Source organism: Gopherus evgoodei, chromosome 1 (genome assembly GCF_007399415.2).
Source record: "Gopherus evgoodei ecotype Sinaloan lineage chromosome 1, rGopEvg1_v1.p, whole genome shotgun sequence".
NCBI classification, from domain to species: Eukaryota; Metazoa; Chordata; order Testudines; family Testudinidae; genus Gopherus; species Gopherus evgoodei.
This window is the reverse complement of record NC_044322.1, coordinates 136,874,640-136,899,635: the sequence shown is the minus strand read 5'-3', so window position 1 is coordinate 136,899,635 and position 24,996 is coordinate 136,874,640. Positions and strand designations below refer to the sequence as shown.

The 24,996-nt window shown below is 39.5% G+C and overlaps 1 protein-coding gene across 7 annotated transcripts in view; it reads right to left on the bottom strand.

Moving 5' to 3' along the window:
- Window positions 1-24,996, bottom strand: part of GLRA2 (glycine receptor alpha 2) — a 159,719-nt gene that overhangs the window by 99,141 nt on the left and 35,582 nt on the right. For all 7 annotated transcript variants that reach the window (XM_030573233.1, XM_030573242.1, XM_030573227.1 and 4 more), the window contains 3 exons: window positions 19,768-19,991; window positions 4,276-4,358; window positions 3,416-3,553 (listed from right to left, as the gene is read on the bottom strand). In XM_030573233.1, the coding sequence (XP_030429093.1) occupies window positions 3,416-3,553; window positions 4,276-4,358; window positions 19,768-19,991 (445 nt within the window). The remainder of the gene's footprint in view (window positions 1-3,415; window positions 3,554-4,275; window positions 4,359-19,767; window positions 19,992-24,996) is intronic.

Below are 24,996 nucleotides of genomic sequence, written 5' to 3'. Positions count from 1 at the left end.
CAGCCTGTCTTCTCCCATATTCCAGCAGAATTTAAACCTTTCCACAGCTCTTGGGGACAGTGAACCTCAAGGTTTTCATCCTCCGACATTTTGGGCTATAGAAATTAGAAGCAATTTTTGAAGCAGCATTGGGGGTTTTAAAAACCAAACAACTACAAAAATTAAACAGTAGTTTTGTTTCATAAAAAACAATGTAACATTAACTGACAGATTGGGGCTGAGCCTCTCATGTCCTGTCATTTCACTGAATGAAAATATATAACTGATGCAACCAGACTGGCTCTCCTGCCGACACAAGGAAATACCTCTTTTAGATTGGAAGGATTTATATTTCAACCCAGCAGCTACCAAGAAAACCATTCATAAAAATCTCTGAACACTAGCTGCATATCATAGACTCCAAACACCCAAACTTGTCTCTGGGTAAACTTCCCAGCGTTTCTGCCATCAAGCATGTCCAGAGACGGTGGATAATGGAATGGCGTTCAGATATGGGGGTTAGCTGTGATATAAGTAGGGAAAACTGTTAAATAAGCAGCCATTGGCAATGTGATGCCAGTACTAACAGTGTGTGGTGGAGCAGCAGATGACACTGCTGCCCCTAGAAAATGCCATAAAAGTCCAAAGATGATGATGTGACATGGTGAGATTAATCAAGTACATCCATGAATAATAGATGAAGAAATCATGGCAGCAACAAAAAGACTTCTGTGACGCTGGCAGGCCAGGTCATGTCAGGGTGTATTCAGGCCAATTCACTTGTTTATTCGCATGGATCAAAGCGATTGTTAAATGTATGAGTATTTTAGGTGTTAAAACTTCCTAAAACGAATAGGAAGTTAAATGCATTGTTTTTACTTATCTGTGTCCTGTCATAATGTAATAGCAAACATTTACATTGTAAATACCCCTTTAACTAAATAACTCATCATACATCAAAAAAAAGCCTTGTAGAGTGCTAATGAGGGACTTTATCAGAAAAAAAGTGCTAATTCCAAAGCAAATGGCCATTGTGTGTGATGCCCTGTGGTCAGAGACTCAAAGTGCATTCCTCATTCACTCATCAAAGGAAAAGCCCACATGGGTAGAGAGACTGTCGTCTTATTTTCTGTGAGAAGAAGCTATAGGAAGGGATTCAAAGAAAAAAAAGTCTTAACCTCTGGACTGTTTGGACTCCTGCAGGGAAGTGTACCAGATGCAAAGTGGAGGTCCCCAGAGACAATTTAGGTACCTTGAAAAGATGTGTGAGAAACTGGCAGTTTATTACATCACTGCCACTATTTGTAATTACAAACTGTGATCAACCTGTATATATTTTTTACCTGCTTTAACCTCTCAATAACTCATTTTTTTCCTCAGCTAATAAACCTTTAGTTAGTTTACTACAGAATTGGCTGGCAGCATTGTCTTTGGTGTAAGATCCAGAGTACCAGTGGATCTGAGGTAAGTGACTGGTACCTTGGGACTGGGACAAACCTGATGTGGTGTGATTCTTGGTTAAAGTGGCCATTATCAGAAAGTCCAGTTTATCTGGATGGCAAGATAGACTGAAGAGTCTGAGTGGACTGTCTGTGATTCCATGGTAAGACTGGAATAGTGATCTAGGAGGTCACTTTTTATACTGGCTTGGTGAAATCTAATAACAGGACACACCACCAGTGTGAGCCATTCCAGACAGTGTGGCAACTTCAGAATGGAGAAGTACTAGGTTATGATGGAATTCTGGCTGAATTGTTAAAAAGCACAGAAGATGGAGGCTTGAAAGCCCTGTCTGAGGTAATGAAGAATATATTGGAGAGAAGAGATTTGCCAGAAGATTTTACAATTTCACTGTGTATCCAAATCCCCAAAAAGAAAAACACTAAGGATCGTAAAGACTACAGAACAATCAGCCTAGTATCGCATGCCTCTAAGATTCTTTTGCGAGTTGTTCAAGACCAAATACAAGGAAAGATACATAAGGAAATAAGTGAACAACAATTTAGTTTCAAACTTGAAAGGGCATGATAAATGTCATTATGAGCTTAAAGATCATATTAGAAATATCAAGTGAAATAGGGGAAAATACACTTGTGTTTTATTGCTTTCCAAACAGCATTTGACAAAATCTACTACTATAAATTTATCAACATATTAAGATCCGTTGGAATTGATTGATATGGACTCCAAGTAATAAAACAATTTTACTAGAGTCAGAAGGTGGTTATAATGGGAGATGAAAATGAAAATGAAAATCTAATAGAGATCCAGAGAGGAATGAGACAAGGTTACATGATATCACTGATTTCATTCAACATTTATAGTGAATGTTTGATTAAATTAATTGCAGAAACAGAAGAGGGTATAAGATGAATGAAAATGGGTGAATAACGTTCACTATGAAAATGACACAGTGTTGTTGTCTGATTCAGGAGGTCCAATGAAGTTAGTGGAGATTATTTATAAATATGTAGAAGAATATGGGCTAGAGTTGAATGTGGACAAGACAAAATCTGTGGTGGGTTGTAAGGATCCTGGGAAAACACACAAGATTCCAGTGAACAACACAGCCATAGAGAAAGTAAGTAATGATTGGCACTTTGGATGCATCATTACAGAAGTTGGAAGATAAGATACTGAAGTAAGCACCAGAACAGCGAGAGCAAAAGGGACATTATGAAAGAACAAACATCTGAAGAAAAGGGACATAAATCTGAAGATTAATTCTGACGCTTAAAAACTTATATTTGGTCTGTGTTAAATTATGGCTGTGAAACATAGACATTCAAACAATTGATAATAAAGAAACTGCAATCCTTCAAATTATAGTATTATAGAAGAATTATGAAAATATCATGGCAAGACCACATAACCAAGGAAAAAGTATTGGAGATTATCAGAATTTAGAAAACAGCAGTCAGTGATCCTAGGGGGAAAAATGATTCATAGGGCACATTTTAAGAGGTTCATAGGGTGACACATATTTATAGGCAGTGGAATTGAAAGTTAATGGCAGGAGAACATGAGGAAGAAAAACAATATCTGGACTGAACAATGTGATATTCTGAATGGATCAAAAGAACTACTAATCCACAAGAAGATCAGCAGAGAAATGTAAAGAATGGGCTACCATGGTTGCAAACCTTCAGTAATAGAGATTCTACATAAGAAGAAGAAGGAACAGCCAAATCCAAACTCCAACAGAACAATTCCTGCTCTGGACACAAGGTATAAAGCACAGGGATTTAGCATATTTAAAGGAAGAGTACTCAGAAAATATTACATTTTCCAACATTTTTACTTGTTTTCGTCTTCCTGCTTTGCCTAAACTTTGGCAGCTTTCAAACACCAGACCTAATAAATGAGATCTGTTACCAAACTGCTTGTAGATACTAGTGGAAGTAATTACTAATGGAAAAATTAGAAGAACGCTCACCGGTATTGTAGTGTTTTGTGCAATAACCAAGTTCCTTGTCTTCTTTCAAAATAAATTGTGGCAGGGTTAAGCCTTCGGCAACTTGCACTGGACCATCACTTAGCCACTCAAATATCAGATCATTCATAGTGTACCCAACTAGAATAAACAAATTGCAGTTCATTAGATAATAGAGTACAGTTTCAGATGGAAACAAATTATGACTCAGAAAATATCCTCACTTTTGAATAGGCAAACTTCAATACAAGCATTTCTAACTGATCCAGGAGCTGAACTACATTGACTACAGTTATCATTAAAACTTTGAAATAACATCAAATATGTAATAGTAGTAGAGGCAAAATATTCAACTAAAATCTCAAACGTGTGGCATATCTGCTTTGGTTTATTTCTAATAAAAAGTCAATGTTAATAGCCTGCCAAAGATATTAATGTTCACAGCACAAATTCTATTTCACTGTAGTTATGTATCAGTTTCTGTACTTTGTTTTATTTTTGTCACTCTGGTTACAGAATTACTGCACTCTACCAACATGAGTATTTCTAGATAAAAAAATTGAAAGACTTCTATAATTCTTTGAAAATCAGCATAGAGAAATATACAGCAGAAAGAGAAAAGTGGAGAACAGAGTGGACAATGCACAGAAAAAAGAGTGAAAATGCAAAAGGACAGTCACTTAAAACACTCCTGGCTCTCTCATTTCTCTAGTGATACAGCAGCATTGTGTTTCACTATGCAGAATACAGATTGCAGAGACTTTCTGGAGTGATGATCTCCTCTGTAAGGCACAATAGTGAAGCTGTGAAATTTGATTTTAAAAAACACAGTTCTTCACTAAGTAAGTCAGCTGGTTACTCACAGCTTTCTAGTTGCATTGTACAAGTCTGCACATCCATCGGAAAATTCTTCAAGTCCATTGGACACGATAAGGTTAATGTTAGCCTAAACATGGGCAAGAAAGGAAACTGCTGTTGGAAATCTTTGCAAGTTATATCCTAAGCGCAACATTTATAGACAACAATGTTTAAAGTGATGCAGTCAAGCGTTAGAGACCCAGAGGTTTAGTCCTTTGCCCCATCCTCTTAGTGATTTGGGATGAGTCCTGCACTGGTGTTAGAATTCTAGCTTCTAAAACAGAGTGCCCATAAGCAAGCAGGATGCTCATTGTTTGCAGTGGCTTATAGTAGCCCAGAGCCAGCAGGGGCTGCAGAAAGATAGCAGGGCATGCCAATGTGTTATTGTGCAATCTGTATGTTTTATGTATAACAAGGAACCCAAACAACATAGCATCTTGAGTTATAGGTCATCTCTGCTAGTATTTTAACTCTTGTAGCCTCTGTTTTGGAACGGGGGGGAGGGGGGAGGGGGCAAATGGTGAAAACACAATCACAGAGATATTTTAAAACAGAAAGTGTAATGCATATAAAGTGAATGCTGAGCCCATCATCCTTGCCACGGACCTTTGAAAAACAAAAAGCTAGTAAAGGCTAAAGCTGCAACATTAGACATTGAATGCAAAAGTTAAAAGACAAAGAGCATAGATAGGAAAGGTAAGCTTAAAGGGACTTTGTCAGCTCTGAATTTTTTTTACTTACTACTGCTACAAGTAACACCCAAGAATACTTTAACTGAGAGACTTTTTAAATTTTCTCATATTTTTTAGTTTACTTTTTGCATTTGACAGGACTTTGTTTACGATCAGTTTCACTAGCTTCCCCTGTATAGTCTGTCAGTTTCCTCTGTGCAGGGAGAGAAAAACATTTGTATCAAAATAAGAAAATGTGATGATAAAATCATAAAAATGAACAGGAGAACTCATATAGAGGTGTAGTAATCAAAATGACTTACATCATATTAAAAAAAACATGATTAGATTTAAAGATACCATATCTTCAAGCTATGTTGCCATCATTCTTACCACCAAAATGAATATTATTGTTATGGATGTCTGATCATTTTAAGCTGTAGTTATTTCTGAGATATTATTTGAGATTTATATTGCAATGGACTCCAGAGGCTCCAATCAGATTCAGGCCACCGCCATTGGCCTAGGTTCTGTACAAAAATATAGAGATAGTCTGTCACACCTGGATACCTGGTCCATTCCAAGAGTCCCCAGCCAGGTCTCAGGTCTCCTACCATCAACTATCTATGGAAAGGGACCCTCAACTCATTCCCTTCTGACTGGGTGTTTTAAGGCTGCACAGCTCCCTTCCTTAAACTATGTTATCTCAGCAAGCCAGTCTGCCTAAAGACCAGTGCCTTTGTTTTGCTTTCTCTCACAGGGCTATGAGCACTGTATTGCCAGCAGTTACCAGTAACTACATAGCTCTTTCTACGCAAGTGCATCTATTCTTAAGGTAAAAGCATTACATGAAAAACATAAAAACAATGACAGTTCCTATGCACATGTTAAAAGATAACCAGAGGTTCCCAATCAGTTTTACAGGGCCCCAGTACGCCAAAGTCTTTCCAACCCTTCTGCGAGGGCTGGAAGAAGGTCCTGTCCTTTTGCTGGATCAGAAAAAAGGTCCTGAGTCAGTCTGAACCCAGCCTTTATATCAAAAGCCCTTCCACTGTTTCTTGGTCTCTGGAAAATCAAGCTTTAACAAGTATCAGGAAGCCTCCCAGGAGGTGGTACCTCTCTAGACGTGTTTACAAACTATAAATTGGTTCCTGGAAGAACTGGGGCTCAAAGAGACAGTCCTTATCCCATGGAACTTACAATCTTATCTAGACACTTCAACTACCAAACAAAGAGTGGCATATGAGCATCACTGTTGGTGGGCCTTGTGAATAGGTGGATTTTAATAGGTGGATTTTAAGTGATTTGAAGATGGACAGGGTTTAGCATTTAAATATATATATATATATATACACATACATACACATTTAAAAAACTATATTGTTTGAAGTATTAACTACACGAAAACAAAATGAAAATCCACAAAAGTATCTGCAGTAAATCTACTGTACTATAACATGCCATCAGTAGATTGGTTAGCTAGCACAACTACAGTTGGATAAAATTTAAAACAAATTCATGTTGAATATCTTTGTGCCCCTTTTATGTGTGCCCCTTTTATGTGTGCTTTTCAGAAGTATTTTTGAGCGTTTCTTTGTGAGAATGCTCACAAAAATAAAATGTTAAGCTTGTATGTTTGAATATTTCCTGAAAATGTATTTTGAATTGAATTGTGAAATTGATTTTACACCTGAATATACAACTTGAAATTTGTAACATTGTTGATTAGTTACAGAAGTCCTCCAATCATAGAACAGATCCAGTACAGCATAATTTAAATAACATCGCATTAATATTTTATGTTCATGAATAGTTCATTGCAAACAATCTGAAGACCAAGAATTCTTCACTGAAGAAATTAGTGATTAATTTTAAACAGAAATTCAAGAATTTCAGAAAAACATTTCTTGGAGAATTCTGATAGCAAAGAGGCAAAATTCATGAAATACATTTTTCATCACAAATTAGTTTCCCAGTTCTAATCAATCCAATACTTTGCTTAGGGTCTATACCAAAGTCCACTGAAGTCACTGAAGGCTTTCATTTGACTTCAATGAGATCAGGCCTTCAGATTAGCATTTAAACATTATGGGGATGAGTGCTACAGAAAACCAATGGAAGATATTTCTCCCAAATGAAGAGTCAAATAGGATGTGAATGAAAAATATCAGCCATAAGGGAACAAATTCAATCAATGTCTCTTGAAAAAGATGAGTCTGGTCATCAAGAAAACTTCCTTTGTAGAAATATAGTTGTAATGATATAGTGTTTTCGCTAACATAGTTGTCTATTACCCACAAACTTCCCTGGCTTCCCAGGGTATGTCCACACTGCACTTAAAATCTTACAGCTAGTCCATACCTGATGAATTGGTCTCAAAGGGCTCAGGCTAAGACGCTGTTTAATTGCAGTGTAGACATTAGGGCTTGGGCTGGAGTCCAAGCTCTGGGACTCTCCCACATCACAGAGTCCCAGAGCTTGGGCTCCAATCTCAGCCTGCATATCTACCTGGCAACTAAATAGCCCCTTATTCTGAGCCCCGCAAGCCCAAGTCAGGTACATTAATATGAAAAATCCAATAATAGAAAAATATTTAAAACTAGTCACATTATTTCAATGGATCATTGTCCAGTCTCCCTATCTAATCTTGCAGTTTTGTACTCTAAGGCAGTAGCTGATCTCCTAAAGCGAATACATATGAATGAGCGAATGAAAGGATCCTTTTTGTGCAGCATAGGAATTTAAATTGTAGGAGATCAAATACTACAGTAATATAGTGTGTATTTCTATCTATCTATCTATCTATATTTCTTCCTCTGATTTTCCGGCAGCACTAGAGAAGTACTTCAAGATACATACGGTGTATAACTGATATAGGTATGGAGTATACCTGGTAAATGGTTAGCTATGCAAAACTAAAATCAAGAACTGTTAGTACATGGATTAAATCTTTTAAGGAATTACTGTATATGTACAGTACATAATTCAAATAAAAGTCTAGCTTACTCTGTTGACAGCAAAACAGAATATTTAACTGGAATTAGGATTTAACAGATTGCTAATCTATAGCAAACATTAAACTACTGACTAAACTACGTCATATCAGGAGCTAACTTTTCATTAGCCTGATGTGCTATGACTCACAGCCAAAATCCCATTTGATCTAAAAGACAAATCTCATACAGACATGGAATATTGATCCTGCAAGAAAAAAGACCCCTAGAACTCATAATATGATATTATATATATGACTTTGAGAAAAAGGGATAATGGCATTTTTATTTTTTACCCTGAAAATGTAGTGGTTTGAAAATAGATTTGAGGAGAGCAGTTTATCCAATGACAAACAATGCTACTATTACACTTGTACTCCAAGCTGAAATGGTGTATCAATGGGTGATCAGTCCACTGACATCAGAGTGAAGTACAACCTTATAATCCTGGAATCTAACAGTGTCCTTTTGATGTTAATTGCAATTTAACAAAACTACTTTTATACTCCATTATAATACTAATTAACATTAAACTACCCTTTACTATAATTATATTTCTGCCACCTTCTTAGTGGCTCTTTACATTACACATTATTTAAATTAACATCTGCACCAATGTCCTTCCCATACTATCAATATAGATAGCATTTTAATAAAACATCAACGATTTTTAAAAACACTCACTAAAAACCTTACTCAAACCAGTTATAACCAACCAGTTATAATGGTAACATAGCCCTTGTTCATGAGCTTGCTAGCTCTTACTTTTCCATAACACTCCGTCTCCATCTTATCTTTAACTTTCTCATACTAGCAACTTCCATTGTCCGTACTCCTCTACACTTAGACTAACTTAGGCCCCAAACCTAATTTCTACTAATTTCTTAACCCAAACCAACCTATAGGCTACGATAGGAGGAAGAGCTTTGGGCTAAGAAAACTCTGGTTGTTTCCCATCTGGAGCAATGAGCTAAGACCACATTGTCAAACAATCCAACTCACCCAATAGCAACTGCGTCACCTAGAGCTGGTGACAGGCAACATCATCCCTCAGGGCTTGTCTACATCAGAAAGTTGCAGCGCTGGTGAGGGAGTTACAGCGCTGCAACTTTGAAGGTGTACACATCTGCAGGGCATCACCAGCGCTGCAACTCCCTGTTTGCAGCGCTGGCCGTACTCCCGTTTTGTCTCGGGTGTAGAGGATCCAGCGCTGTAATCCAATGTAAACACTTACCAGCGCTTTTCTTGACCTCCGTGGAAGGAGGAAGCCTCTGGTAATCAAGCTGATCTCCTTTCCCGGTTTGCTCTCTCGGTCCCGGAACCCTGAGCAAGCAGGTCTCCTTCCCTGCTGTTTGCTGGGTGGCTCCGGGAACGCGAGAGCAAACCGCGGCGAAGCTGGTCTCCTTCCCCGGTTTGCTCTCTCGGTCCCGGAACCCCGAGCAAGCAGGTCTCCTTCCCTGCGGTTTGCTGGGTGGCTCCGGGAACGCGAGAGCAAACCGCGGCGAAGCTGGTCTCCTTCCCCGGTTTGCTCTCTCGGTCCCGGAACCCCGAGCAAGCAGGTCTCCTTCCCTGCGGTTTGCTGGGTGGCTCCGGGAACGCGAGAGCAAACCGCGGCGAAGCTGGTCGCCTTTCCCGGTTTGCTCTCGCGTTCCCGGAACCCCCCTTGAAGCCGCCCAACAGCGCTGCAGTGTGGCCACATCTAACACCACTTGCAGCGCTGGTTGCTGTAAGTGTGGCCACTCTGCAGCGCTGGCCCTATACAGCTGTACTAATACAGCTGTAACAACCAGCGCTGCAAAATTTTAGATGTAGACATGGCCTCAGAAAGAACGCTTTGTGTCAATTCTCATTGCCCTGGCCTCTCTCAAACCACTCCCACTTGTAACCTACTAGTGGGAAAGGGAACAGTATAATGTTCAGTATTACCTTACTAATATGGATAAAATACTAGCACAGAGTTAGCACAAAGACAGTGATGGGTAAGATATAAGGACCCAGATACACAAGCAGATATGTACAGCAATGTGGCCAACTCCCATGATTTTATCACAAGTCTCACAGTTTTGGATGTTTTTTTCTTAAAGGCCCCGGCCCTGGAAGCAGGTGATTAAGTGAAAATCTCAGGTTTGGGGTTTTTTTAAAGAGAAAGTTTCTAGCCCTCAAGATTGATGAGAAAATCTTGAAAATTTCATCCAAGTAAACCCAAATGGTTCAGAGACCAGGCCAAGAAAAACAAACAAGTTCATTATGTTTTAAAAATCTCTTCATTATTTGGGGCCTGATTCATGACTATTGGCTCTGTGGAGATGGTAATTGGTATTTGTATAATCTACTGGCAGTTTCCCTTGCTTTCTAAAATGGAGCCAACCTGCATGCTTTCTCATGTTTCCCAGAATTGCTGGATCCAGTTGTCACAGTCCAAGGCAACTGCACCTATATTTCCCCTCAGTGGTCCAGCCAGGGCACCCACCCTCAGGCTTCCAGCTCCCCAGCTGCTGCCTCTCTTGGGTGAAGACCCACATCTCACTCCTTTCTGAGCAGAGTATGTCCAGGCTCCACAGTTCCCTGCCTTCACAGTGTATTTCCCGGCACAGTCTGCCTAAACAGACCTGTGCACTTTCTCTTCAGAGACTGATAACAGAGGGATTGCTGCAGATATAAGTTATCACACAGCACTTCCTATGTAAGCTTACTTTATTCTCAAGGGAGAAGCACTACAGAGAAAACATGAAAAACAATAAAAACCTATACAAATACCAATAAATTTACCAGGAACCCCAACATGGACAGGCCCAGTCCTTCCAACCTAAGGATTGGGGCCCTCCATGAGCAGGGTCCTATCTGTTTGCTGAATCAGGAAGAAGGGCCTGAGTACATCTAAAACCAGGTTATTTTTCCAAAAAAAAATTTCTTTGTCTGTTGAGCTCTGGAGAATCCAGTTTGAAATAATATGTGGATATCTGTGAGAGACGGACAGCTTCACAAGCTGATAACAAAGAAGTTTAGTAGCAACCCCACTTCTTACTAGAGAAGGTACATACAATGCCACAGCAACACATACACAATTGCATTTTCAATACAATATACCCCAAAGGTATTAACCCTAATTCAAACAAGGTTATCTTAATTCCATAAGGTTTGTTCAAGATATGGTCAGTCTGTCACACCAGTTATTTTTTTATCTTTTTTTTCATGTAACTTCATTTCTGAGATGTGGAGATGGAACAAAAACTGAGGCTTATGGAAATATAGAACATCCTCTATTGTGGCAAAATATGAAATACAGACTGAAGCGTCCTATACTTCAGTCTCTCAGGATGTTCTGTCTAGTCTTTCTTAGTGGTTTACGGGACTTCATTTTGGTTCACGTATTGCTTAACAAACCGGTGACTAGACTGGAATGGTGCGGTAGGTTTTGCATTAATGGTGAAAAATTATTTTCCATCTCATTTTTCATTGTAATGCAGTTACTGTCTGTTGATACACCTTGCCAATGAATATAATGAGATTCCAATTATCACTCAAGCAATGCCATGAAATTAAATTTGAGTATGATTTCATTTGATAGTTAAAATAATGTAACCCACCTAATTCTTCTCCAAGAAAAATAAATTGCCATCTCTGATTTTTCTTATGTCATTTCTTATCTTAGTTATATTTAAGTTTTCAGGACCTGGATATTTACTCTACACCACTGTTTATTTGGTCTGGTGTTGTTTTCCTTCTGGCACCATGACTCCTCTGTCCTTAGCAATATGTTTAAATACAACTGGCAGAAGACAGTCAGTTACTTCTGAAAGCATGCATGATACAGGGACAGGATTTTTTGATCCTCATTTAGAATCAGCCTCACGGCTGCACCCTTTTACATTTCATCTCGCTTCTTCTGTGTTTATAGGGAGATCATTTCATGTGGTAGATGTAGCCACGGGTCACTGACAATTCAGTACAGACTTAACCATGGCCTATCAGAAACTCATGTACAGAGATGTGTATCTTGGCCTGCAAGCAGTCAGCAGTATCCTATTAGCACATATTTCCATAACTAATCATCGGCCAATAATTTTTAATATTTTCAGTCAAGAACAACTCTATATGTACAAATTATTCACACGATATGCCAAAGAAAATAATTTTTTATTAAAATGACACTAGTTTTGATTGAAGCAATGAAACAATGTGTGAAGAGTATAAAATTGGGCTTTGCTAGGTAGCTACTAATGTCAGGATCCTTAATTCGCTTTAACAGTCTTATGATCAGAGAAGAGCAACCAACGGTGTTATTAAAAAACTAATATTTCTTCAAGCAAAACTGTCTATGGGGTTTTGACAATAGCTGTGCTGCCTGTATAACAAACACTCATGCTAGCCTTTAACATAATCAAACCAAGTACTCAGGGCCAATAGAAAGTTAGGAATATGACAAATTTATTCACATCCTCCATATAGATCTGGACACTGTAGAACGGGGGAGTGAGAATAAAGGAGTCCATAGAGGGTGATGAGAGGGACCATCAACAAGCAAAAGAAAAGCGGGAAATTGTTTCAAGGCAAATATCAGGAAAGAAACTAAGTTAGCTTAATAAAAGGAATCAAAAAGGAAAGAAGAAGAAGAGAGCAAGGATGGGTGGGAAGAGTTTTTGTGGACATCAGATTGTAGCAGGAGGACACCAGTTTCTTTCATCATGAAAGTGGCTGACATCCCAGTTTTTGTACAGTAAAACCTGCCAAGAGTGATCATTCCCGGGAGTTGGCAAAACTGGTCACTTGTAAGAGGTGGTCACTCTTCAAAGGTTTGCACACCAGAGACAGACGGTATTCCAGGGCTTCTGCTAATAGTCTCTTCTGACAGGTGGTCTCTCTCTTCAGAGAGGTCTCTAAGGCAGGTTTTACTGTATTTGAAACCAGTGTTAATTTTTGTAATCAGGTTTATGTGGAGATGAATCTGGCAAAATTGCTAGATTCATGTATGAATCAATTACAGCTCAGGGATTCACCTTGTCCCTGTAGTATTGGGTATATTTAAAAATACCTGTTGGTTTTAGCGTGAGTCATATTATGTGCAAATAATCTCTCTACGATAGGTACGCTAGCTATCAAAATGATAAAAAGCATTTTAAGTGTGCTCTACTTCAATGAGCATTTCTGCACTTTGTTATTCTCAGAGTGTACTTTCATTAATTCAGAAAGTTACTTCAAGCCCATATGGAGAGCTTTATGTTTTTAAAAGTCATTGCATAGAACACTGAATTTGTATACAATTTTGCCTAAGGAGAACGGAATTATTTTTCTTGTGCCAGATAAAAAGCACCTGAAATTTCCCCAGAGGAAATGGGAGTCTATGCTATCAAAGCTTGGCTTCCAAGGGAAAATGCCACCTGGACAATATTGTCATGGTAGGATTTGGTATAACCACTGAGATTAGAAAGGAGTGTTCACAACATTCACTGCTTCTTGTATAGCAAACAGTGGTGTTAGTCATAATAATGGCCTCTCTCCTCCCACTCTCTGTTAATCTCCCTTGACAAGACAATGCTGCTAGTGAAGTTAAAATCCTCTTAAATCCTAACATTAGATTATAAAATAAATTGAAGGAATCAAATGTAAGCACAGAGATTCATACCTTATTTTAGATCTGTGGAATATTCTCTACAGCACACTAGACTTTTCACATAGTACGTTCTGTTGGACTGGACATTATGGTTTATGTACCACATGCCAAATTCTCAACTGGTATAAACTGACATAGCTCCATTAAAGTAAATGGAGCTGCACCATTTTACACCAACTAAGCATCTGATCCCAAGACATTCTTGGAAAGTGTATACCTAAACCAGCTGACTGCTGCACTACCAGCTTCTATAGTGGACAAACTAAAGAGCTCTCAGAGGTTATTTCAACCCAGTGCTGAAGTAATGCCCAGTGAATGCTGCACATGACGACCATTCACACAAACACACACACACACACCCAATAGGGACATGCAGGAACAGAAGGAACTATGTCGCAGTGCAGCCTCTGACTTTGTTCCGAGCCACTCAGGCTCTAGTCCCTTGAACCTCCTTCCTGCACCCAGAACCTTTGGCACAGTAGATGACACCAGTTCCACTGCCGAAGGAAATGCAGCTGCAGACAAAGGGTCTGGGCATGCTTCTAATAGTGTCTATTGAAAAAATAATATTTAAAGTAAAGTTCACCACCAGAGTAATGGATTTTATAATTTGACTGATATTGCCTTCTCTCTCCCGAGGACAAATTTTGAGTCTACCAGCTTTTTAGCTGTTGTGTATTTCCTTCATATAGGACAAAGGACACAGGTACAAAGGGGATTGTTAAATGATTGCAGCTTCATTCATTGTGGCCACTGCATTTCCTCTAGCACTGACTTGCCCATGTTGTAGTAGGAAATCCAAAATACTACAAGGCTAGAGACTGCTTTTGGCACTAAGTATCCTGTATGTTGTAATCTTTATTATTCACAATTAGGCTTGGAAAGATTATGGGTAAATGTTGATTTCACTGTACACACAAAAAGTGATGAAAAAATATTTCCATCTATAACAGACATTTACAGATAGGCAAAGGAGCGAAAATGCTGCTGGAGAAATTATTAGAGTTTGATTTAAGGCTGTTTATTATGTATATTTTGACCTGATTTTGATAATTAGTGTTTTAACAGATTTAAAGCATTAACTTTTTGAATCTCAGCTTTTACTATAAAAGAATAATTATTGTCTGTCCCCCATAAGTGCCCAGAACTGAAAATTTAAAATTGATTAAAAATGCTTAATCCCAGTAATGTTGCTCAACTAGTGAACATTTGAATAAGTAAAATTAAAAAATTCTTAAAATAGTGATATTTTCCATTGAAGTTATTTAAAACTGAATTCTGCCAAGCTTAGTCATAATCAGGGCTGGCTCTAGGTACCAGTGCTCCAAGCACGTGCTTGGGGCGGCGCTTTCCAAGGGGCAGCACTCCGCTTCCTTGTTTTTGTTTTTGTTTTTTTGCTTGGGGTGCAGAAAGCTGGGAGCTGGCCCTGAACGGAGGTGAGCTGTGGCGGTGGGGGGCGTGGGGAGGGCCACAAGAAGTAACCTGTGGGGGAGGGGGTAGAGGAACCTCTCTTTCCCCCCCATCAGGTCACTTCTGCTCCACTGCCGCCTGCTCACCCGAGCGCACTGCCGCTCCACTTCTCCCCCCTCCCTCTCAGGTTTCCCACACGAATCAGCCGTTTTGCAGAAAGCCTCGGAGGGAGGGGGAAAAAGTGGAGCAGTGGCAGCGCGCTCAGGGGAGCAGGCGGAGCAGAGGTGAGCTGCGACAGTGGGGGCACAGAGAGAGCCACAGGAAGTAACCCTGGTGGGGAGAGGAACCGCTCCCCCCCAGCTCACCTCCTCCTCCTCCCCCGAGTGCGCTGCCACTCCGCTTCTCCCCCCTGCCTTCCAGTCAAGTCTGGGAGGGAGGTGTTGGAGGGGAAATGAGGCGCGCCCGGGGAAGGAGGCGGGGCCAGGGATTTGGGGAAGGGGTTGGAATGAGGTGGGGAAGGGGCAGAGTTGGGGTGGGACTGTGAGGGTGTGGGAAAATTTTTTTGCTTGGAGTGGCAAAAAACTTGGAGCCGGCCCTGGTCATAATATAGCCAAAACCATGTGCTGGGGATGGAGCCAGAGCAGAATTGCCATGGTATGAAAGTGAAAAAGAACAAACAGGAAAGAAGAGGCAGTAAAAAGAAAGAAGTTGTGGAATGAGACTTGATTGTGATTTGAATTGTGATCTCCTGATGTGCACTAGATAAAGCAACTGGCACCTGGGCTTGTATTCCAGATGGATTGCCATTTGTACGAATATAGAGCAGCTCTTTTGGATGGGCAAGCCAGTGATGGCTTTTGAATGTTGCAGCTAGCAATAGCAGATGTTTTTTACAGTATGGAAGGTACAGAAGTAGGGTTCTGTTGCATAAATAGAAAGGAATCAACGAGTCTGATTCCTCTCCATGCCACAGCGTTTCAGCAGCATTATTCCTTTTTACACCCCCTACACTGACATCATTTCCCTATTAGATTCTCTGCCCTTCTCCATAATAACATTTTACAGTTGGATCAAGGTCAGGGCATGAGACCATAAAGAGGCAATAGCCTAAATAGTTACATCACATCCACACAGTGAAGACAAACAAACAAAACAGATAGCTAATCTGAAAATGGATGCTGCTATTTTGAAATATTTTGAGTAGTTTCCTGGCCAGCTTCTCAATGGTATCTTATAACTGGAGCTAGGAGGATAGAGGAGAAAGAATTGTAACTAATTAAAAGAAATCTCTTCCCCTACAGTTCTTTCCAAGACAATTCCAAATAGCCCTTTACTAAATAACTCAGAAAACTCAAATATCTTCTCATATTTTTAAAGTGTGATGGTCTGCTTGATGATTTACTCTGGATGGAGAAGACTTCACCCAATCTCTTAGATCCTAGATTATGTGCATCACATTCTGAATTAAGTCGACATGGCTGAAATCACTTGGTAACATGAAAATGACAAAGGAGGCAGCTAGTGCAGCAAGGAAACCCATTTATTTAAGCAAAGGTCTTCAATCTCCTCTCACCCAGATAAAATAAGCCCACACTAGCTGGCTGTTACTAATAGTTTGAGCTAGCTGAGTAATCAGAACTGTGCTGATGGCCTTTTTAAGGTTTCTAAACAGACCTACTTTCAGGGATTCTATTAGCTCTTTTAACCCTTTTGTCATATAATACCATTATTCCTTATTATCTACTGTCTGTAGCAGAGGTGCCATCTTTCTAAGTTGACGGAGTGGTGTTCAATTCCCACTCCGCCCCAGACCAGGCCCCCACTTCACCTCTTCCCCCAGGCCCCCACCGCCTGCCACTTCCCACCCCCACCTCACCTCTCCTCATCTCTTTCTGCTCACCTTTCCTCTCTCTATCCCCAGCACCTCCTGCATGCTTTTGAATAGCTGATTGTGACAGGCAGGAGGTGCTAGGGGGCGGAGTGGGGGAGCTGGTCAGCAGGGCTGCTGGTGGGTGCTAAACACCCCCTTTTTTTTTTCATGGGTGCTCCAGGGCTGAAGCACCCATGGAGTCGGCACCCATGGTTTGTAATGCCCAACGTGTGCTAGAGAAGACATGATCCACATCCCTAAGTACTTAAAATCTATACAGAGCATGACACAAAAAGCAAATGCAAAATATAACAAAATGTACTGTGGGAAACAGGCCATAGGAACAGAAGACAGGATTTTCAACAATGTCATATTGCGCTGGCCCAGATGCTGCAGTGAGCTGTAGGAGGATGGGCCTCTACTCAGAGATCCACCCACATGGATTGCAGGATTAGAGCTTTAGAAAGGTATGACCACACAGCTTTAGGGGTTTACATTTTGTTGATTTATATTTTTATTTTGACTTGTTTTTGCTTTTCAGTTTATTTGTATTATATAAAATATACACAGTGAACTTTGGTATAGTGAAACTCCATTTGTAGGGACAGTGAATGAAAGTCTCAATTAGTGAAACACATTCACAATGCGAAAGATTACAATCCCAGTTATAGTGCACCTCTGTTTATGATGAAGTTGTTCTGTGAATGTGACTTTATTGTAACTACTGATTGTAACTGTCAGAGGACCTTCCGTGCCTGCAGAACAAAGGGCAGGACTTGCCCCTCAGAGCACACAACAAAACAAGCTGACTGTCTCTGTGGTGGAGCATCTCGCAGCATCCCTAAATACGCTTATGATGTTACCAGTGCAGTAGATTGGGAGGCCAGTCACAATAGAAATGCCTAGCTTCTAATTTAGTGCATATAGGAGATCATTACACTTTTATTTTAGAGAAAGTATGGTTTATGTTTAGTTCAGATTAACTTTCTCATAATTTTATGACATCTACAAATATATGATAGAGCAGCCTGAGATGTAACTTGTCAGTCATATTTGTAAGTGCTTTGAACACTCAAAGTCAAGTAAATGTTACATATTATTATTATGCAAGTGCTAAGTACTATGATTATGGTAGTGAAAATGGTGAAGCAATTACAACTATAACATCCTAATGCAATGGGACTAACTAACCATTGCATTACTTCCATTTTATTCCAGTGTAACATCACTAAAATCAATTGAGTTATGGAATTATTTTTAAACTATTTCTAATTGGTAACTCTCAATTACCATTCAAACTTTGGTTCTGCTCACTATAAATGTTATTAATGTGTAAATTTCATGCTGCTGTGTTGTAGAAGCACCAGGTACAATATATGCTAATACTGTGCAATGCAGATGAGAAACAATACACTTTTCCTTAGCACAAAATATTACCAGGGTTTACTCTATTTCAAATTAACTTTCATTTAAGTTTGTGAATTTTACAAATATGATATGACAGCTTGAAATATTACTTTTGCAGCATGGACAAATGTCAGGAAAATTATCCATCTGTGCTCAGAATGGCACCCAACTGCATTGTTGCCTCCAGTAAGATGATGTCTGATGTCACTCAAATGAACAGAAGCATTCATCTCTTTCTTGAGATTAAATAAGAGGTATTCGTACATGACAGAATGTTTAATGTTTGGTATATCAGTCTATGAGTTCTGTTTTCACCCTGGCATACTGTTATTTTTCTCCCACTGTTAAGATATGCCGATTTCAAATTCTGCCGACTGAACAGTTACATTACCTACCAACCCATCCACATACTGTGGTGTTCCTATTGCAGAATTTCCATGGGAATAAAGCAAATTGAGTAGGCATAATTTTTTGTCCACAGCAAATCTACTTTCTCATTACACAGAACAATAATAATCAGTTATTAAAAATCTGTGCTTCCATAAGCTTCAGAATGCTGTCAGAAATATCCACACTGTGAAATATCTCACTCTCCTGCAGCTCTGACACATGAATAGCTCCTATTATAGCTAATAAGAATTTTGTTCAGGTCCACAAAGAGGAAACAGCTCATCAAGCAACTAGTTAAACACCTGAAAGAATGTAAACATTATATAAACCGAGCACTGCAAAAAAAGAATTCTGCAGGAATTCAGAAATTATGATTAATTTCTATAATAATTGTAATAGCATTTAGAGTATTTTACATCTTCAGATCCCATTACAAGCGTTAAGCAATTAATCAAATAAAATGAGTGCTGTAGATTATTTGCTGCAGCCGATTCTTAAGTAATGCTTTTTTTACCTCTCCAGCATTCTGATTCCCTGCATGTGTCCCATTTCATAAGGGCACATCAAGTTATGTTGTGTCAAATAGCATTTATTAACTCATCCTAAACTTAGCCAGCATGACATATACTATCGCACTTTGTATCAAAAATGAAAAGCAATTCCACTGATTTTTAAATGCATGCAAAGGCCAGCAGATAACCTGGGTGATTTTCATATTTATTGCATGCCAAGTTATTACATGGCAGGAACGACTCTACTTAAGATGCTCTCCAGCCATTTAAAATAAGATTTCTCCTTTACTTTTAAAAGTCACCCCACAAAGGATTGAAAGGTTGATTTTCTCCTCCTAGTAGGAGAGTAATACCAACTGATGCTAATGGGAATTACTGATGCACATCAATAGGGCACTAGACTCCTTCATTTTTCAGCATACCTAGGAGATACTGCTGTGCCATTTATATTCCAATTTGTGAAGAGTAAAAGTTCACCACAAAGACAGATTTTCCTTCTACTCTGCTGAGCGTATGTCTCATTAGAGTGTACACAAGGGGCAACAAAACTTAAAGATGTAAATTCTATGAGTGTGGCCATGGCAAGAAAGACATGGAAGCAAGCGGACTTAAGAAGCAAAAAAGCGGGTTTACCTGATACTGTATAGCACTTTCCCAGTCTTAGAAATCCTCAGCAACTTGTTGTCCGTTGTAACATCATGGAAGTTTGCACCTTTCTCATTGGCAAAGAATAAATCAGGCTTCCAAATAGAGTCCAACATAGATGGATCCAAATCCAAGGAGTCATCGGGGTATTCACTGTAAGCCAGGCGTGAGTCGTTCCACTGCTGTCTCAAAAAGATGTTCACTCTGTAGTCCTACGGAAACGCCATGCACAAAAGTCAATCTCTTGCCAAGGTGAGAGTTCAGTTTAACTTTCCCGATGCTCACAATGATTTTAGGTTCAGTGCAGTACCAATGATATAATAAATGTACATATTACTCTTCCCTTTGAATGAGAGAGCTATTATTTAAAAATAAGGCAGTACAAGTGGCATACTGCACCAAACTAGTGCAACAGGTACATTTTCCAAATCAAAAATGCTAGTCCCTTTTCAGCTGATGAAGATAATATCACCTACAGCCATAATATTAACGACAACCCCCTATGCAATACTGTGGATTAACATGAAGCTCAGAAATATCGAAGTATTACTAGCTGTACAGTTTTCAGTAATCACAATGTAAAATAAAAAGGTATGAAAATAATCCAAAGAGTAACTTAACTCAATCATTCACAATCTGTAAATCAACAGATTCCAGTACTCCAGGAGCTAGGTAGTAAAAGCTTTTGATAAGGTCTTCCACAATATTCTTGCTAGCAAGTTAAAGTAATATGGTGTGGATGAATGGACTATAAGGTAGATAGAAAGCTGGCTAAACTATTGATCAACAGTAGTGATCAATGACTCGATGTCTTGTTGGCAGCCAGTATCAAGCAGAGTACCCCAGGGATCTGTCCTGGAGCCAGTTTTCTTCAACAGCTTCATTAATGATCTGGATGATGGGATGGGTTGCATCCTCAGCAAGTTCGTGGATGACACTAAGCTGGGGGGAGAGGTAGATACGCTGGAGGGTAGGGATAGGGTCCAGAGTGAACTAGACAAATTGGAGGATTGGGCCAAAAAAAATCTGATAAGGTTCAACAAGGACAAGTGCAGAGTCCTGCTCATAGGAAAGAAGAATCCCCATGCACTGCTACAGGCTGGGGACTGACTGGCTAAGCCGCAGTTCTGCAGAAAAGGACCTGGGGATTACAATGGATGAGAAGCTGGATATGAGTCAACAGTGTGCCTTTGTTGCCAAGAAGACTAACAGCATATTGGGCTGCATTAGTAGGTACATTGCCAGCAGATCAAGGGAAGTGATTATTCCCCTCTATTCGGCACTGGTGAGGCCACATCTGGAGTATTGTGTCAAGTTTTGGGTCCCCCACTACAGAAAGGATGTGGACAAATTGGAGAGAGTCCAGCGGAGGGCAAAAAAATGATTAGGGGGCTGAGGCACATGACTCACAAGGAGAGGCTGAGGGAACTGGGCTTATTTAGTTGGCAGGAGAGAAGAATGTGGGGGGATTTGATAGCAACCTTCAACTACCTGAAGGGGGGTTCCAAAGAGGATGAAGCTTGGCTGGTCTCAATGGTGGCAGATGATACAACAAGAAGCAATGGTCTCAAGTCCCAGTGTGGGAGGTTTAGGTTGGATATTAGGAAAAACTATTTCACTCGGAGGGTGGTGAAGCACTGGAATGGGTTACCTAGGGAGGTGGTGAAATCTCCTTCCTTAGAGGTTTTTTAAGGTCAGGCTTGACAAAGCCCAGGCTGGGATGATTTAGTTGGTGTTGGTCCTGCTTTGAGCAGGGGGTTGGACTAGATGACCTCCTGAGGTCTCTTCCAACCCTAATATTCTATTATTCTAATTCCATAGGAGCTAATTAAGTGATATAATTTCTCCTATCTACATCTTAGCTCCTGTTCATAACCTTTGTGTACCTACTGTATGTTTTTCTCTGTGTGGTCTCTAATTTCCTACTCCTCCACATCTTTTCTACTTATCTTTATGCTAATTGCATTCTCCTGCCCAATAGCCTTTTAGTCACAACTGGGAACACAGAAATTATTAAGTGGTTCATTTAGAGCTAACATCAGTACTGTGGCAAAACTGGCCATTAAGAGGGAATGTTATAACAGCATGTAGGTACTGATCCAAAGCTCATTTAAGTTGATAAGAAAGACAGTTACATATATTCTGAGTGTATCATTCCTACAGAGGTTCCATGCTTAACAAATACAGGCCTGGCATCACTCGCTTTGTTGCTGTAGTTATATATTTAACTGATATCAACCCCCCTACATTTAACTGCCCTGAGAATAGTTTATCAGAAATCCACATGCCATTCATCTTGAATATTTTAGTTTCAGAAATATTTAAGCATGTTAAACCTGATGATATCTGAAAGAAGAAATATGTTAGTGAAAGGGACTAGAAATAATTCCATCTTCTGCGCAAAAATCCTTCATTTAGGATTTATTCTGCAGTAGCTAGCATATATGAAAATGGCAACAATATGCTTTTGACTTGGAAAATGTATGAGTTGACATTTGTTTACTTAGGCCACTGAAGTGCACAGTCTAAAGAATGTATCATCACTGAAAAGTAAGATAATATTCTCCTTATGATTAGTGATGCAGTAAGTTATTAGGTAAATATGCAAACTCTGATGAATAAGCCCCTCCAAATTTGAGTTTCCCACTGTTCATTCATGAGGGCCGTGATGAAAAGTGTGTTGCTGAACTGACAAAACATTTCAAACAGCTCCAAGTATAGCGACTGATGAAGCTCCTGAAACCATAGGATAATGTTTTGGGATTTCATTGGGAGCATGTTTTTTTTTAATTTTGCCTGTGTGGATATGAGCCAAACATGAGTGTCAGAGAGTAATAAGGGGTTGATATTGGGGAGCTGAGCTCAAGGAAAGTCAATCAGTAGAGACACTGATAGAATTCTTCAAAGACAAGCCCGTGTATATTTTTCACAGGCCATTTTTTTCTGTGCTATGGAGTTTCATATGGTTTATGATTAAACACATATTTTGAGTTCTAAATTGCCGAAGTATCTTTGTATCACATACCAAGACAAACTCTAGGCGTCTCCTTTACTCATTTTCTCGGCTTTAGAGATACAGTAATTATCTTGTAAATGTATATGGGACAATTTCCATTACAAAGATATGAAAATACTTGAACAAAATTACTACAGGAAAGAGAGGAAGTGCTGGCAGGGAAGAGGGGAGACTGTTTAGGACATAAAGTTAATATATTCAACTATGTGAGTGGCTTTTAATTTCTCTGAAGTAGGACACATACTGAAGTTAAATGAAAGCAAAGGGATTTTTTATTTCCAGGACACTTCTATAATTGTTCACTTAAATCTTAAATTTCCTAAAAACCTATAAAAGAAATATGCTTTCATCAGATGCAGTACACACTAATTTAGATTAGACGGAATGAATTGCCAAGTACTTTTTGTTAGAAGAGTTAGTATAGGATGATATACATTATACCAAAGCTGAATTTAAATACCAACAGCCTTAAATGATCCTTCACTGACACAGCTGGAAGGATAATATTCAGATAGATCGTTCTGGTATATTTGGAAATATTCTTTCTCAGCACATTTTTGTGAGAAGCAGAATAGCATTATTATAACCCCTCTTTTTCTCTAATTATTTTTGCTTCCCATCTTGGTAAAAAATTAAAATGAAACACAAACTTTAAAAGGTACTCCTAGATTTCTTTCTCTGCTGCCTCTTTGCAACAGGGTGACCAGGAGGGTGCGGAATGCTAGGAGGACCGTAGGTTAAGTACAATGATACAGTATCTTGTCTAAAATTTTGTATTTCTCTGAGATTATTTTTTTGCTGATGCTATGAATATCATCCTGGAAAGCAGTCTTTTCCGAGAATGATATCACAATTTGGCATATCGGACAGCACATGAGTTATTTGGCAAATTCCTGAAGGCAGGAATGGGTGGAAGCTATTAAGCCATTCACAGAGGGCTGATTTACACCAGCTGAAGAACCGATTCATATATTTTATCTAATTGCATTTGCTGGTCTCACAGAGAAATGAGGTCTGAACACAGGACTTGGAAACAAAGACTCCAAGTTCTAATCCCATCTGGCCCTGGGCAAGTCATTTAACTTGTTTACCTCTGTTCCCCACTATCAAGTGGGGTAACCACACACACTTTTTCACAAAAGAGGGTTGATTATTAATTATTGTTAATGTTATTGTTATTATTATTTATTAGTTGATAATCAAAAATTCTTTGAAGATTACTGGCTTAACCCATGGATGCATCATATTAATATTAGGCACAGCTCAAGAAACTGGCTGAGCGGAAAGGGCGGTAGAAGGTCCTGGGCCAGCTGGGAACCAAAATAGGCAGCAATGTAACTTAGAAGAGCTGCAGGACTGTTCTAAATTACTTGGGCTGCAGACAGCTGCTGTGCTAGCCGCTGTGCTAGCTGTCAGAGTGCTGTGCATTCGGTAGGGCCTTTTTTCTATCCCATCCTTTTCCCAACAGGGCTTTATTCACCCAAGGATGTGATTCAGGTGTCTGGCGGAATCAGCTGCCCCTCCCAGCCTAACCAGCACAATGCATTTGCAAGAGGGTCAGAGAAGTATGCTATATAAATTCTAAATATTAATATTATCTGGCAGAGAGCTGTTGTAGGGCCCTGAATCAGCCAGGTGCTTGAGTACACCGACTTCTGTGAGACTACTCATATGCTTAATGTAATGCACTTGCTTAAATACCTGGCTGAACCAGGGCCTAAGTGGCTAACTTGTAGTCCCATTTTTTATAGTGAAAAGATGATACTGTCCATGCAGCCACAACAAAGTTCTATTGCACTTTACCGGTTGTAAAGAAAGGGCTAATTTATCTGCTGGAGTAAGTGGGTGGAATGCCACTGAAGCCAGCAGAGAAATTTATCCCAAATGTCAAACAGCAATACAATCTCCTTGCAATTAGGCATGTCTATAATTAACAATTAGTTTGTCAATCTATAAACTGCTCTTAGCTTTTCCAAGGGCAATAGCTAAAAACCCCTGGTCATTAGCTACAATGAACAACTGAATTCTCTGGCAACTTGAGAAAGATTACTCAAGCTTTCAGCTTGAGAAAAATTACTTATCTATGCTATTTAATCACTGCTATTGTGTGCTGAGGTTTTACTGATTAATTCTGCACGTGTAAAAGCATTCAAAATAGTTATGTCAGCTGACCAACTTCATCCCCGCTGTATCTCTGCTTT